General features: G+C 32.9%; 3 protein-coding genes across 3 annotated transcripts; 1 reads left to right on the top strand and 2 right to left on the bottom strand.

The window, feature by feature from the left end:
* Positions 1 to 86: 86 nt before the first annotated feature.
* Positions 87 to 1,054, top strand: LOC100796582 (PLASMODESMATA CALLOSE-BINDING PROTEIN 5). The gene is made up of 4 exons (XM_041008456.1): positions 87 to 517; positions 624 to 651; positions 735 to 905; positions 989 to 1,054. The coding sequence occupies exons 1-4, from the start codon at positions 190 to 192 to the stop codon at positions 1,011 to 1,013; spliced, it is 552 nt and encodes a 183-aa protein (XP_040864390.1). The 5' UTR covers positions 87 to 189; the 3' UTR covers positions 1,014 to 1,054.
* Positions 1,055 to 4,899: 3,845 nt separating this feature from the next.
* Positions 4,900 to 6,342, bottom strand: LOC100796057 (RING-H2 finger protein ATL40). Its single transcript, XM_003541846.5, has 2 exons — positions 5,149 to 6,342; positions 4,900 to 5,079 (listed from the first exon to the last, which is right to left on the bottom strand). Exon 1 carries the CDS (start codon positions 5,856 to 5,858, stop codon positions 5,169 to 5,171), a length of 690 nt encoding a protein of 229 aa, XP_003541894.1. The 5' UTR covers positions 5,859 to 6,342; the 3' UTR covers positions 4,900 to 5,079; positions 5,149 to 5,168.
* A 7,486-nt stretch (positions 6,343 to 13,828) lies between these two features.
* Positions 13,829 to 16,693, bottom strand: LOC100814907 (transcription factor TCP4). The gene is made up of 3 exons (XM_003543263.5): positions 16,489 to 16,693; positions 14,642 to 16,061; positions 13,829 to 14,366 (listed from the first exon to the last, which is right to left on the bottom strand). Exon 2 carries the CDS (start codon positions 15,720 to 15,722, stop codon positions 14,688 to 14,690), a length of 1,035 nt encoding a protein of 344 aa, XP_003543311.1. The 5' UTR covers positions 15,723 to 16,061; positions 16,489 to 16,693; the 3' UTR covers positions 13,829 to 14,366; positions 14,642 to 14,687.
* Between the last annotated feature and the right edge of the window lie 304 nt (positions 16,694 to 16,997).

Below are 16,997 nucleotides of genomic sequence, written 5' to 3'. Positions count from 1 at the left end.
AAAAGTGACCCCCTCCAGGCATAATTTCAAAAGGGCCCCATTTTTGGTAAATAATTTCTAAAAGGGGCCCCTTTTGGTGTTTTTGCCCACTGGTGCAAGTTGCAACGTTTGACGTTTTGATTTTGTGACATCCAAATCCAACAACAACATGGTGCTATCGCTCATTGAGTTGAGTTCACTGGTTATACAATGTCGAAGAGAGAAGGATTTGCTCTGTGCCGCTTCTTAATTATTATTCTTCTTTGGGGCTTTGTCGCTGGCGACGCGCCGGGAAGGGAGGTGTGGTGCGTGGCGAAGAACAACGCGGAGGACGCGGCGCTGCAGTCGGCGGTGGAGTGGGCCTGCGGCGCCGGCGGAGCCGATTGCGGAGCAATCCACGGAGGAGGACCCTGCTTCGACCCTTCCAATATGCAGAATACGGCGTCGTACGCTTTCAACGATTATTTCCGCAAACACGCTATCTCCGAAGAGAATTGCAACTTCGGCAACAACGCCGCCATTACCTCCTTCAACCCCAGTCAGTTCACCCACACCCACCCGTTTTTCTTTTTTCTTCTTCATTCCCTCGAATTTTATTGTTGCTATGTTTGCTGTTTTTTTTTGTATATAATTTAATTTTTCAGGTTTTGGTAATTGCAAGTTCCCTTCTAGGTAGGTAATTAATTGAGTTCAGATTCTTTTTTTAAAAAAATAGTTTGGGTTCTGAAAATTTAAGGCCCAATTTTGTGATGCAGTTTGTTAGTGAACAATGGAAGTTTCTCGGGGTCGGCGTCATCTATGGGAACGATGTCCGGTGAAGACACAAGTGGGTACAGTGGAGTTGTTTGGAATTGGAGGTGGTTTTCGTCATTTATTGTCACCACTCATTTTTTGTTTATAGTTTCACCTTCACGGATTGTTTCATGGTAATCAGTGGTTATGCTCAGCTGCTTCCAAATTTGTAGTTTTGCTAGCAAAGTATTGATTGATTAAAACCACCATTTTGAAGGAGATTGCACCTCATTCAAAATTGAATTTGAGTAAATGGAAGGTTGTGTTATGTCCTCTGCTAAAATGGTCTTATGATTGCATTGACCTTCGGGGGTTGAAATCACTATTCGGAGGTAATTTTTTCTCATACTGATATAGTTTCTGACTTCTGAGTCTCACTTTCGTTAGAGTCTGCTCTAAATCTTAACTCAGGCGAACTCGAAGTGCTCATGGTTCTAAATTTCTAATTATTTGCTTTATAATTGGTGCAGATATATTGGCTTACCTCACTAGAGTCTAGAATTTTTCCAAAAGAACTAAATAAAGTCTTCTACTTTGCTCTCTCAGCCTATGTGCTGTCCATAAATTTAGTATGTCACATACTCACATTGCTGTTTTAACCAAACCTTGATCTAATACAACGTTTTTTTGTTTTTTTTTTTCATTTTAATAAAAATGGCTAAGCTTCAAACAAAAGAACACTAAAAAACAAGAACAAGAAGCATATACCAATAAGGCATTATAGAGGAAAGTAAAAAAAAATAAAAATCATAGACTAACTATTCAAATTAAGACCATGGTTTACTAGTGCTACAGCAACTTGATTAGTTTCTCTCAGGACATGCATTCAGAAGATGTGACCACTTTCTTTATGAATCTCATGAATAGACCAACACTCGTGCATAACAAGGAAGAGTTCGAGCAAACCCATTAGTAATTAACGCGGAGGCTGTATTCCAAAACCCATGATAAATTCCCTGAAGTTCAGCATCCAAGATTGAACAAACTCCTAACTTCACTGCAATTCCAACTAGGAAGCTCCGTTTTCATCTCTAACCAAGCCACTAGTAATGTATGTAGACCATTTTGTACAACAGAACCATTACAGTTCAATGCAACATCTCCCCCATTTCTGGTTGCTGCCACCTAATAAAGTTTCATAGTTCCATACCAACCTTACCTCCTTGAATCCTATCTGAATTTGCTAAACTGACATGAATAGCCGCAACCAAATACAATGTGGTTTAGTCCACTTAGGCTGTAGCAGTCCAGCGGATGATATTAGAATTTTAGAAATTGATGATGAAACCATTGCCTTTTTCTTATGTTCATTAGCATACTTTTTATCCCTTTAAGAGATGAATAATTCGTATCATGGTTAATATTGCAAGAACAAATGAAACGAGGCACAAATGAACTCATAGTGAAAAAAAAATTCTCATTATAGAACAACAAAGTAGACTTCTGATTAAATTCTCCTCTCATATGCTAACACAACCGCATTAGCTCTGATTTCTCGCAAGAGCCAAACCAATTGTGAGCTTGTCACCGGTTGATCACTTTTCTTGTTATTTTTTCATTTTTAATTGTGTTACATGTGTAATTAACTAATTTTATAATTGGTTGTGCCTGAAGCTGAATTGTTGGGTGTGTGCCTATGTAAGAACTACTCATCTGCCAAAGGTTTCTTTTCAACCTAATCTGTCACCAATTTCTAGCTTTCTCTACTTCGCAATTTCTAATATAATTTTTCAGACAAACTTGAATTTTGCGAGGTACATCACATATTATTTTTCACAGATGATATAAATCTAACATCCAACACTATGCAAAATGTGACTGCGGCAAATATATAAATATATATATATATATATATATATATATATATATATATATATATATATATATATATATATATATATATATCATTTTAAACAAGGAAATTTTAGCGCCATCTACTTCATTTGTACCATCATATTGAGCAAATCACACCTACTAAAACAATCATATGGATTACATCAACTTACTTGACTAACTAAATGAATTGCAGAGAAGTGTCAAAGTCTTTATAGGAGAGATTTCAAAGCTAGTGCACTTTAATAATAAGGAGTGCCAGTCACACATTTTTTAAAATGTATTGAAAATTATAGAATCTGGATAAGATACCAAGAAATGGATGTAATCTTGAGTTAAGATGAATCTGTATATATAAAAAAAATTTACACTACTAATATTGCAAACCCTTTACAAATTTTTTATGACAATGTAAAAAATTAACATTTACAAAATCTAATAGAATAGTAGCACTTTCAAAGACAAAACCTCTCAATAGCTGTCACTTGAGAAAGTATTTCTGATGTTGCATTTATCAGGTGGTCCCTAGCTAGTCTTCAAAGAAGTCGCTGGATATATGTAATTTGACCATGTCATGCATAATTATGCATGCCTTATAAATCGAGATCTTTAAGCTTGATACAAAAAGGATCTTTTACTTTTTAAAGATTTTACCTAGAAGTCTATGAAGAGTTGTTGGGATTTATAAGTCAGAGCTTAATTACCGTCAAGATTGAAATTAATCAATATATATATATATATGGTATTAATTAACAATAGGACAACCATTTGTCAAAGTGTTATGTCAAAAATATAATGCACTTCTCAATTTAGGCATGGGCTTTGAGTATATATCATCATGGCTCTACTTATAAATTACTCAAACAGTCAAACTCTGTAAAGATTAAAATTTTACATTTTCTGTATAACATTTGTAATTAAATATATCTTTAATTCTTATTAATTAATATAATTCTTTTCAGTTTAATCTTTGTATAAACTAAAAGTTTCGCCTTTTGTTTTCTTTTGAACCTTTAACATTTGTTAAATTCCAACTAATCTAATGCAAATCGAATACATTAATCCAATTAAGAAAGCAAAGTTGTTTTAATGTCTATTTTTTATATTCTCCAAAGAATTACTTAAGATAGTATTCGATAAGATGAAAATTGAGAGAAAGAATGCAGTATAAAAAATTAGAGAGAAAGAAAGAGAGAGATCTTTAATTTTTTTTTAAAGGGAGAGATCTTTATTTTAGTTTTCCTTATTAATTTGATTTGCTTGGAAGGGAGGAGAGGAGAAACGAAAACTCAAAGAGACCAAAATCCCTGCCCTCCAAGGACTTTACTGATGTCATAATTAGATACTTAATTACCATGAATCCGACCCATTAACAATTGAATTATAAATTTAAATTTACGTACTTTTTTGTACTATTGATGAAAAAAATCAAATGTCTGATTCTTTCATTTCTTTTTTTAAAAAAATTGAGCATCCATTTTTTATGTGTATCATTTAATTCAAAAATGTATTTTGAGTTGTTATTTATTTTTTAAAATATGAAATCAACCAAAAAAATGACAAAAGTAAGAAAGGGTTTTCTCAATCCTTGACAAGGATGGGGTTTGGAATCAATTTTTCATATCCCTAACAGGAATGGAGCTATGTGGCAATGGAAAGGTAGGGAGGGAGAAACCACCCATGCCCTTCCCTACCCCGTATTCCTACATTTTACAGAACCATATATAGCTCTCTATCCAAATTCAACTAAACAGGAAAGATTTAAGTGATTCCTTTGAAACACAATTTTGTGCAATTGTATTCATTATTGTTTGCTATATTAGGGTTGCTTTTGAAAATTGCCCAACTAGTATTGTAGCTTAATAAGTGATTAACTAGGGTAGAAGTAAATAAAATCGAAGCTAATTGTTTGGTTGCATACTTGGTCATTATAATAATGCAGTGGATGACAGCAAGAGACTCAAATCCATTTTATTCTGTGTGAAACTGAAAGTTAGATCGTCAATCTGGGGTTTGGCACCTTCTTGTTTATACATTATATTTATAGGAGCAAGTCAACAAGAATCCCAAATATGAGGCTCCTGATTTTTGACTTCCCACCGAAGCTCATTCACTATATGGTAATAAGGCCGCAATAGAACAAAACCAACTACGAAATTTAAAAGACACACGCACTAATCTACAAATAATCCGTTAATTAATCTTTACTAAGCTCACATGGTCTACCCCCTAATCTACAATATTATATCTCCACCGTCATTGTTATGTTAATTTAGGTTACCAAACACCAAATCCTTTTTACAATATATGTATATATATATATATATAATCACAGCAATATACGAGCAATCAAATCAAATTCAATACAAAATAATCACTCATATTTGACTAACATGTATAAAATAACAATTCAAAACCGTGTTATATGTCACCTTGACAATTTTTTTTTCCCAAGCTCTTTCCGTGTGTATCAATCTGTATGACGAGAAAATCGATCAACAAACAATATAATAATTAATAAAACCAGATACTTGGTATTGGTACCTCAATAATTAATTAATTTGTCACTGCCTCTCTAAATCATGTTCAACATCATCATGGCTAGAAGGTTGAATCCTCCTCATCGATCTGTCCCTACTAAGAATCCTTCTGAACGAACTCAACCTCGAATTCGAACCACTAACCTTAGGTGACCCATTATTATTAGCACCATCCAAGGTTCCTTCCACGTTTTCAAACAATAGCGGAGCCGTGGGTGCAACAACATCGAGAAGAACCGAGCCGGTGGGGCCCTCACGCGGCTGCGGTTCGAGCCGGACCGGTTCGGCCTTGGTCCGGCAAATGGGACACGTGGAGTGCGAAGCAAGCCACGTGTCGATGCAACCGACGTGGAAGCTGTGTTTGCAATTGGGAAGAAGCCTCACTTGTTCTCCATCTTCTAGAACGCTCAAGCACACGGTACACTCCACAGAATCGTTGTTTGGTTGTTTGAAGGGGAAGGTGGGGAGGGTGGTGATGAGGACAGGGTCGAGCCCTGTGTTGTTGTCTGGCTCGGCGTGTGCGTGTGCCACGTTGAGGCTGAGTTGGTATATGGCGGCTCTGCGGCGGAGGAAAAACCTTGCGTAGAGGTGAAGTGTAAAGACAAGAACCAATACCACTGATAAGGAAACTATAGCCATGATGAGTATCCTTCTGTTGAAGTCGTTGTGGTCGTGGAATGTGTCATGATCATGATCATCGTCCAAGTAACCCATGGCCTCTTTGTGTATGAGAGAGAGGGAGAAAGAAGGAGGAGAAGGAGACAATGGGTTTTGGTTTGGGTTATGGGGTTTATGAGGACTTTCCTGTTGTTGAGTTGGTGGCGTTGTTGTTGGCTTTGGATTTGGCTTTGGCTCCGTGTGGAGTGAAAAAATGGCCAAAGTCTACGGTCTTTTTCTAATGGATATTTTCTTCTTCCATTGTGGCTATAAAAGTCATTGGTCTTAACTAACAAGAAACTCCCATTTTTTCAAGGCTTTTGACTGTTGAACATTGACAGTACTCACTCATCTTTATCTGGTAAAAGTAAAACAATTTATGGGAATGGGAGTGTAGAGAAGTACTGTTATTTGTTTGACAGTAACAACAATTGTTTACTATAAGAATAAAAGGCAATTGTGACGATTGTATACCTCTGTTTATACACAAGGAGAATCAAAAGAATGCGGTACACCAGTGCACACTGAAAAAATAAGCTACGAGATATATAATTTTCAATCAGATGATCGAGATTAAAAAGGTGAGAAATAAAACAAAAATTATCACCAAACGTATAGATTAATTGATATATGATTCTTAAATTCAAATTTTAGATGTATGATTTTATTAATACTCAAAGAATTTTATTGTTCATATTAGTTATACATATTCATATCTTAACCATGTTTCATATACTACAAAAAATTTGCATTTTAGCATCGATTTAAAATGTGAAAGGCAATGTTAAATGTTTATTTGAATCTGTTTGAATTTAAGACTAAAAGTGATTTTAAGAATTTATTTATTGAAAAATAATCTATATTTGTCAAAAATATTTATAACTTGTATCCAAATAGACTTCTGTTGGCTACCACTTATCCAACACTATAACGCTTGAAGCTAAAGTTCCATAAAAAATGGTTATTGTTATGTTGTGTTGGGCACAAAATCGATGTTAAACTCAACACTAACTAAAAAAAGGGGTTGATAGTACACATTGTTGAAGCAAGTTGGCCCAAGTTGATACTAATAGCGTACGCCAATAGCCAACGCAAAGTAGCATAAACTTTAAGACAATGCATATTATAATCAATTTATAGTCGACTCGAACGAACGTAAGGTCAACCATGATCAATGCTACTCATTAAAACACTCAAAGCACCACTCTCAACATAAATTGTCCTCACAACATGAATCTCTTATTTGTATTTCCTGGAATTATATATGGCATTTTGAAAGTATAAAGGAGGGGGATAAACGACATAATACAAATCAAACAAAAAAGAAAATTAAGAACAAAGTAATTGACCTTTTGTGACAATTTTGCTTTTGTTGTTCATGATAAGCGCAACCCAAATCCCTATAAATATGTAAGACACGGAAAACATAAGGGGTTTAATCATGTTTCAAACAATTTTTGCAAATCTGTATGAAAGACTAAGTATTGTTTGTTTGAAAGACTATGTAAAAGTATTATACCAATCTTTTAAAAAAATCTTCTTATCAAAACTTTTTTGAAAACAAGTTTAAAAATATTTAAAACATGATGGTTAGTTAAATAAGAAATAAGAGAATAATTAAAAATATGAGAATTTTTATACTGATTTGTGTCATTTTAGATACAACATTTAGTTCCTAAAAACGAAATTTCAAGCTTAACCAGTCGTATTTGGCTGTTCTATCCAAGTTAAGAACCACAATTAATTTTGAAACAAAATCTCTTTAAACTTCAACCGAAATCACATAGAAATTGGTTAAGTGTAAGACTCACAATCCTATCTTCTTGCCAAACAGATATAAGTTACGGACACATGATGATTTACACAAATTTTTCCCTCTTACCACAAGGAAAAATATTGTCTTGTGAATGGTATCTCTGATATATCTAGGAAGTCTTCAAAAATATTTGTTGTCGCTTTGAGCTTCCTTAGTTTGATTTCTTAAGGAAGAGAAAATGGTTATTAGGATATTAAATATCTTTCACCAACGTTAATTAACTAGTCGATCATCTTTGATATTACAAAGCATAAAACTTATAACTGAGCATAAGACAATAAACAGATCATGCAAAACAGACAGTAAAATTTGATTAAAGAGATCAAACAGATAGAAAACTTTCACATCATAATAATGTGTTTTGTTCAAGATAAAAACAAATACATCATAAATGTCAACATACTCTAAAATACTAAAAATACTCCCCTTTAGAATGATACTAAAAAATTAAAAGTGATAGTCCACTTTTAGTATTTACCTAACACATCACCATAAAACAAAAATAACTTTGATTTTGTTTTTGGTGTCATAAAAAAAACTTTGATGAGAACAAAAAAATGGATTATTTTCAAATTAGGAAACGATAATAATCAATTTTAAATTTGGAGGAAAAGAACCAAGAATCAAATTTGAAGGACAATTTTTTTAAAGTGCAAGTTAATACAATTTATTGAGCATTGATTTTTCGGATAAAGGTTGCAAGTTGCTCAATACAATTTCGTTCATTAATTAATACTATTAATTAAACAAACGACACTTCTAAACGCAGATTGCTATCGATAATGCGTGGAAGGAAAGTGGGAACTCATGGGAATTTGTTATTGACTTCCAAGGTTTACGTACGTTGATAATCAAATGACGGAAAGTTTCTCGTAACTCCGAGTTGACATATTAATATGACTTTTGTTTAGACATATTTTCATCTGGATTATGATATTTTGCTACGCGCATTTTAAAAACGTAATTTAATAAAAATTAATAAACTCTTTAATTATGTAATTAATGTTTTTGAAATTTTTTATACCAATCTTTTTCATATTATATTTTTAGTCATTCACCATAAAAATAAAAAAAAAACTCCTTTTTATCCTTAATATAAGACACTTGATGGTTTTTAATAAAAGTTTATTTGAGCTGGAAACCCTTCCATTCACGAAGCTAAAGCCAGTGGCCTCCAATCATTCATCAACGTCATATTTGAGACCGATTATAAACAACTTCACGACAATATGGTATTCTCTTCTCGGGTCAATGCTGAGGCACGCTCCAAGAAATCTGAGTCTAATTCACAACTCTTCATTCAGTCTTATTCGCAAACAAGTCGTTCACTCCTTAACGAGAGCATCTCTGTTATTTGCCAATCCACATTCGTTTGATAATATTCCTAATTGTATTACTGACATGAAATAACCATATTGAAATTATAAAAAAAAACTTCTTTCGGGGACTCCTAGACCCTCTTGAGCAACAAATATACATACATATATATATCAATCAAAGGAAGTAAATAGTTAGTTTTATGGGTTTTTTAAATGTTACTAATTTACCAATTTTATCCATTAAAGATGATGTAAAAATATCAAAGTCTAAGACCATTATGCATTCACCATTACCAATAAAAAACACTAATACTTAAATTATTTAATAAGGATAAATAATGGAAAAAATATAATTTATAGAAATAGTAAAATGTCTTATAAAAGCTCTTTCTAAATTATATCTTAAATTAAAGATCATATAGTATTATTATTATTTTTAGTTTAATTTCCATACCTATCTATCAATCCAAAAAAAAAACACATTATCAAACTAGTAATAAAGAAATTAGTAAGTTTTTTATAAAAAAAAATTACATTATTATTTAATTATAAATTATTATATATGATAAATTTATTAATTTTTATAAAATTACTTTAAAATTCATATCAATGAAACAACGATGATTTGTAATTTGAGTTTCATGCATCATCATTAAACTCAAATTCTTTTACTTTAAAATTTAATTAATTTATTATATATGACAATTTATGATTGCATAGGGGAGTAATTTTTTTTTAAGTTTATCTCATTCTTTCTTTTCACACAATATTCACTTTGTTTATTATTTTCTTATTCTTTTTTTTTCTTTTTTCAATATATATATATATATATATATATATATATATATATATATATGATTTTTTAAAAAATTATATTAAAAATTAAATTTTTATTTTAATAAATAACTTTATTTACTTGTTTAAAATGATAAATTCATATTAAATTAATTAAAAATACAATTTAATAATTTAAAAAAATATTTAATTTCCATTAAAATCAATATTGACCACATAAAAAATAATATTACTTTTTTTCCATAACTACATAAATTATATATAAAAGTCCTTTCAATATTTTAGCAATTATTTTTGAAAAAAAATTAAATAATAAATAATAAATAATTAAAATTATATGCAAGACAAAATAATTAAATGTTTTAAAAAAAGTATCATAGAAATTCTTAAATAACTGACATATTTTTTTTTATTGCAAGACAAAATTTATGGGGTTTATTATCTTGAGCTCATTATTAGACATTTCTTTTTTTAGATAATCATTATTAAAAATTTCAACGAAACATATTTTGTGATATTATTTTCTGTTTTAACCTATTTTCATCAAAAAGCCGAAACTAAATTGTTGCATAAGACCTAGCCTTCAACATGGATTCAAGTGTGGCACTTGTTCAGGTAGCTGATATCATGTGTAAGTTTCCTTGGATATTCTTTTTATGGAGAAGATGGAGCTCAAATATGTAGGCGAGTGGGATGAGAGAAAAAAAAGAGGATCATTTTGGAAATTAGAAAATACAGAGGGGCGGGAAGGAATTTTAAGGTGCAGGAAGTAACAGCTAACATAGAAACGCACATCTAACGGCCCTCAAGCCCAAATATTACAAATTATCAGCTTTATTTTTTACAAGCAAAATATCAATAATAATAATAATAATAATAATAATAATAATAATAATAATAATAATAATAATAATAATAATAAAATAATAATAATAATAATAATAATAATAATAATACGGAGTAATGAAATATGTTTAGAATTAATTTAGGTTTCTTCTAAAATTATAAAATAAAATAAAAAGTAGTTTGTAGCATTATAATTTTCTTACAAAGCATATGAAGATAAAAACTCAAAATATAACTATTTATATTTTAACTTAATCTAAAGAGTCATAATAAATTAAAAATTTTGATTTTATTTTGCTCAAATCAGTTTAAAAACCAAATTAAATTAATCCAATTAAATGTAATTTATTTAAATTTAGTTTTCCTTAAATTGAAACTAAATCAACTTGTTTATATTCCTAATTATCCATATAAAAAGGTTGTCATTTGGACCCCTATAAATAATTAAGATTGGATAGGGGTCTAAATAGTATTTAGTAAATATAAATTCAACCAAACTAAAAATTATAAAAAATTAGGATTGTTTGGATAGAAATTGTTGTCACTTGATTATTGCGAATTAGGTTTTGGTTTGATAAATTTCATTCACCCCAATTTAACCTCAACTTTCCCCTTTTAAAAAAAAATCTGTTTACTTTTTAAATGAAAAAATATTAATAGTATATTTGTGACTCATTCAAACCAATCTATTCTACGAAGATGTGTTTTTTTTTATGCATAGAAATGCAAGATAGTGAAAATTTAAAATAATTCACGCATCTTTACACAATCAATCAACGATCCTATTAAGTTAAAAAAAATGTAAAAAAACCGTTCTCACCACTCACCTTGTTGGATTTGGATTAAATTTCTCCTGACCCAAACCGTCCTTAGCTACCCTTATGTTATGTTTAACTTCAATCATCCTTCATGGACATATGAGCAGGGCACATAAATATCAATAGCAGTCACAGAGCTGCAATGGGAAAGAACCAATTAATCGACACAAAATAGGATATCACACAACATTAACAAGAGGCCCATTACCATGAACACAATATTCTGTTCAGCAGTCAATGACACATTAATATAAGTAGGTCTGCTAATACCGGTCCTCCTAAATGATATAAAGATCCAATATCAATTTTGATAAAGTAAATATATGAAGCTTGGGAGGAATCAAAATTAATGCCTTACACCTACTGCTTCTCCATCTGCTACTGTTTTCAGTTAGCCCTTTCAGGCATTTAATTGGGAGAGTTTTAAGGGAAAGGGAAAATTTGTGTTAATTTCGTAGGCAATTATGTGACGCCACCAGAACATAGAATAGCAATAACACATTTTCTACGTATCAACGTCAGTGGAGTGCAAAATTTAGACAAATGAGCCAGCAAGTTGTTTCTCCTCTGCCGTCCTATAATCCTATATTACAAATTCACGCCCCTTTTGTTAGCATAATTAAGATTCTAGCTAGGTAGGATCAGCATTTAAATCATAAGGCTCTGAGTCAATCCCTGACTTTTTTGGGATACGTATGATATGGAACCAACATTACTAGAGCAGAAGTAATGCATGGCTATTTAAAGTCTGAAACCCCTACTTTCCAATTTATTTCTCTTTTCTACCGTTTTAACATTTCTGTAATTAAATTTTACATAGTTTGATTTCAAAGCTCTTGAAATATAAACAGTTTTACACCGTAAAGTCATACCAACGCCAACTTTAGATTGGTTGATATGTAATTGTGGAAAAACTAATTTACATTATCAAGTCATTCTGCTGCCTGCCTTATACACAATTGGGGGCTACACAAATGCAAAATGCAAAGGAATTTCACATATTCATGTGGGCTGTGGCATTACTTTCATCTATCAAAGTTGTGTTGTTATTTTGACTATTGAAAATGTCACCGCGATAGTCTCTACGTTACCCTCCATCAAAACTCCATTTAATGGAGCCTTATGTAGCACATTAAGTGCTTATGTAGAGTCTATTAAATGCCTCTTAAGCATCCACACGGCAATGCTACCTAAGCATCACGGTACACATGCTAGCAGAAAGACTATTTTTGTGACGTATAGATTTTTTCTTTTTAAGAAATGAAGTGATGATGATACGTAAGTATTTGAAGGATTGAAGAAATGGCAGGTTAAATTTTGTTAGTTACCAAAGTGATAACATGTGAATCTGAGATTAAAGAGTTGAAACATTAATTTTTTGGGGGACAAAAATGGTGTTAACTCTTTGTATTTGCTCCATGATGTACCGTGTCGGTTGGGGAAGGGATTGTTGTAAGGTGGATGGTTTTGGCTTCTCTGTTTTATGTGAAGTGTAGGAGGCATGAGTTTTGTGGTTGCTTTCATGTTACTATGTTGGCGTTAAAGTTGAAGAGGACGTTGTGTTTGTGTTTGCTTTTAACAGGTACTATCATAATTGCTTTTGGGGATAAAGGTTCGTTGTTTTGGTCATACGGGTCTTCATAGTAGGAGATTTGGATTGGAGGTTTGTTTATTTTGTTATGTTTGGAATCTAAGTTGTTGAAAATTTGTTTGGGCATATAGATTTGTCTGCATTTGTAATAAACACAAAGCAATAACCGACTCAGACAAAATCAAGCAAGCAAACAATTTATAACAGTACGATAATATACTTGATACTACAACTACATTGGATCACAATTAGAATAATGATTTAATCCCAATCTTCATCCTTAAAAAGTTCTCATGTTATCTCTTTAATTCTTCAAATTTTCGCATATTGTCAGTTTTAATCTTCATCCTTAAAAAGTTCTCATGTTATCTCTTTAACTCCATTTACAGTTAGTGTGTGTTTGTTTTTAGGTTTCTCAAGACTCCAACATTCATCTCTTTCAAAGTAACAAATTTTATTACTTTGAAAATTTCTGTAAATGTAAAATCAAATACCCTTACTCCTTAGAGATAAAAGATACTAACAAGAACACTAACGTAAAAAAATTTAATGAAAAAGAGTCTTAACCGTTCCAAATCTTTGATATATAAAAAATTACCTACACATGAATTTTATGGAATGAAAATTGAGTTAATTAACTTGCCATATTACCAAGGTTAGGAAAAATAGCCCACAATTGCAATGTATTGTACTAGCAATTGTACCCGCATTTATAATTGTGGCTATAACATTAACATCAAGGTTTTTGGACTTTTTGCAACTACATGACTACATTTACAATTTATAGTCTTATTTACAATGTATTAGTCTTATTTGTCTGCAATTTTCTAAGATATCAAACATTGCAAAACCTCAACCACGATCACATTTTACAACTTTGCCTATTATTTGAGACATTACAAGCCATCTGTAGTTCCTTCCTGATGGTGTTACTTGAAATTGAAGCAGATGCAGAAATACAAAACCAAAATGTCTTTCTACTACAGGGGAGAATAACTAAATCAAAACCATACTAGATTCAATTTTTTCTTGAAGTGGGGTTCACCAAGAATTGACATGAAACCTCTTCTGTTCACTTGATATTGGATGAACTATGCTATTCTCGACATTAAAGAAACGATACGGGATACAACCACGGAATAATCCAGCTTAAAGCCATATATAAAATGAGCAAAGTATCAGGTAAATATAATGCATAATACATAAATATCTCTTTTCCTTAAAAAATATATAAAGCCCCAATGTAAATGGCTGCAATAAGTAGGGGGGAAAGAAAGCCATATAAAAGCTGAATCCAACCAGATAAAATTGTGTAGATCATCAAAATGTGTCCATCTTAATCTTCCCACGTTTTAAAGTCTGGTAGGCAATGCTCCTGTCCTGCATAGCAAAATACATGAGAGGAATTTAAAAAAAGGAATAATAATATTAATAATAGTCAGTGGGGGCAAATTGCAATAATTTTGTTACTTAATCTGCAGGTTTGCATGGGAAATGACTTTGATCTGTTTTCATTCTTTCTTCCATTAAAAACAAAAGATGACATGTTAGCACAAATCACATAAAGTGGTCCCTTTCCCCTTTCCTTTTTCCTTCTCTGATATTGTTTACCATTACTGTCGAAGAAAAAATGAAATGGATAACCAGCAAAGTACCTGATAGATAAGGAACAGTGCAGTATTGTGCAGTTCAAGTTTGTGGTCAGTGATGAGAATTAGGAGAAGCAGATGATGGCCTGTCGTTACCAACTCCATGGCCCTCATCCTCTCCTTGGATTCTAGCAGGAATGCAGAACCCTGGCAATGCATCAGACAAAAACCTGCTGCCAAAGATGGAAGCTTGTTGTGACTTGTGATGATGTTCTGATGAAGCCATTGGAATGTCACTCCAAGGACGAAGTGATGGTGAGAAACTGGACTGAAGGGTCCCCCTTTGGGAATACGCAGCAGAACCACCTTGGCCTAGAAGTGCTGATGGTGAATTAACCATGAACCCGGTTCTGTTCATATCTGTGCTTGCATCACTGTTCCAAGTCACAATCCTGGGGTAATTGGCTTCAAACCCCACTTGAGTTGAGCCAGAGAAGAGGGTTTGGTCATTGGAAGGTGTTTGATTTGCACCTGCTTGGGACTGGCCATGATGAATCAAACCAGGGTCTTGGAAGGAGTGAAGGGAAAGGCCAAGATCCTCAGTGGAGTTGTTGGTTCTTGAGATTATGTCAGGAGGGTAGGTTTGGAAATTGATGGAGGAGGTTGCAGTGGTTGTGGGAAAGAAGGCTATTGCATCAGTGTCAATAGGTGAAGGAATGAAAGCTGAATGGTGGTGGTTATCATGGTCCTCACCTAATTGCCTTTGCAGCTGAAAATTGTAACCAGAAGACTCTGATTGTTCTGCAATGGCCATGTCACTTGACCCTGCATTGTTGTTGTTGTTGTTCTCGGCATCTGCAGCAGTAGTGTTAGGATTAGGGTGCCATGGAGGAAGCTCAGCAAGCTTGTCAATAGCATTCTTGGCCTTCTTGATGAGCCAGTCCACGGCTTTGCTTGGTCTATCATAGCCTAAACGATCTTGAACATCATAGAACTGAATAGCAGTGTGTGCTGAGAGCCTAACCCTTCGATCACGAGGACCCTTTGCAGTGTAAACCTTGCTGTGCCTATCTTTTCTACCTGTGGACCGAACAATGTGCCCTCCTTGGACTTGAACAATCTCTCCCCCAGTGCTCTTCATGCCCATTCCTCAGTTTCTTCTATTGTGCCTTCTGCATAGTTAATTTAGTCCCCTTCGCTGTTTGCACACCTTGTGTGATGAGTGATGACAATTGACACCCCCACTCTATATGCTAAAAAATTGTTCTCCTTTTTTTTATTCTTGTGTCTATAGGGTGAGATTCAGATTCCTTTTTTTCTTTTACTCTTCTAAAGGGTTGTTTCTTGTAGTTTTTGTTGAGATTGGTACTTTGGTATGGTAGTTGGTAGTACTCTTTGGTTTTGCTTAGTTCCTGACACTATCAACTGTGGTTACTTGTTGAGGCTTCTGCTTCTGCCACTGCTGCTGATCCCAAAAAACCAAATCCTGCAATTGCAACCTCATAAGATTCCCTATCCAATAACACTAGCACAATGGATAACATTCATAACACACACAACAAAACACAAACAAAAGCTAATTACTAAATGCTATCTTGGTGACTGACTCACGTGTCTGGATTTTATCTACAAACAAGGGAGTAAAAGGACATAGTAAATTTTTTTAGTAGATTGTTAGAGTTGGAGTTGATGTTTCTTTCTTTACGTGTGCATCCCAAAATATTTGTGAAGAGTATGCAGATTCATTTCAACTTTCAATGACTTGAAGTGGCTGGTGGTTGTACTGGGAGGGGGGGTAAAAACACAAACTACAATAGGACATTGAACTCTGTGACTGATCCAACTTTTGATTGAGCTAAGGAGATGTCACATGGGATTGCAAGAAAGAATGGGAGGGGGAGAAAAAATGGTACCTGTGGCCTATGAGAGCTTGTTGATGCTTCTGCAAAGAGAGGCAGAGTGTGCTCAGAGAAGAGATTAAAGATCTTTTAGCCCCACAAACGCAAAATTTATAATAATAAGGCCTTGTCACAAACCCCAACTCATCTCTTGGAGTTTAACCAGCCCCTCAACTTTCTCCTCACTAATATATAATAGTATAATAAATAGGAGATACAAAGTTAGTTGGATGATTAATCAAGAAGTGAAAGAAAAAAAAAAGCCATACGTTCAAACATTCCTATTAATAAAAATTAATAAATTAATAATTAATATTTACAGATAAAAAAATAGAATATAAAATATACTGACTCACTCTTGAAACTTTGTTTAATAACTTTAGATGGATGCTAGTGATGATCTATGATTAAGGTCATGGATGATAGAGAGGTAACTCTCAATGGCCATCTCTTCTACCCACACCTTTTTAAGCCTTTGATAATGACATCTAACAGCTTTTTTGGTTTCTTTCCTATCTGTACTT

The sequence above is a fragment of the Glycine max genome, chromosome 13 (assembly GCF_000004515.6).
Source record: "Glycine max cultivar Williams 82 chromosome 13, Glycine_max_v4.0, whole genome shotgun sequence".
Classification (NCBI taxonomy): domain Eukaryota; kingdom Viridiplantae; phylum Streptophyta; class Magnoliopsida; order Fabales; family Fabaceae; genus Glycine; species Glycine max.
This window is presented reverse-complemented; position numbering and strand designations above follow the sequence as displayed.

Coding starts and splice junctions, on each gene's coding strand:
- LOC100814907 (XM_003543263.5), bottom strand. CDS start 15,722: ATGGGCATGAAGAGCACTGGGGGAGAGATTGTTCAAGTCCAAGGAGGG.
- LOC100796057 (XM_003541846.5), bottom strand. CDS start 5,858: ATGGGTTACTTGGACGATGATCATGATCATGACACATTCCACGACCAC.
- LOC100796582 (XM_041008456.1), top strand. CDS start 190: ATGTCGAAGAGAGAAGGATTTGCTCTGTGCCGCTTCTTAATTATTATT. Junction 518..623: donor CATTACCTCCTTCAACCCCA/GTCAGTTCACCC, acceptor TTAATTTTTCAG/GTTTTGGTAATTGCAAGTTC. Junction 652..734: donor AATTGCAAGTTCCCTTCTAG/GTAGGTAATTAA, acceptor TTTGTGATGCAG/TTTGTTAGTGAACAATGGAA.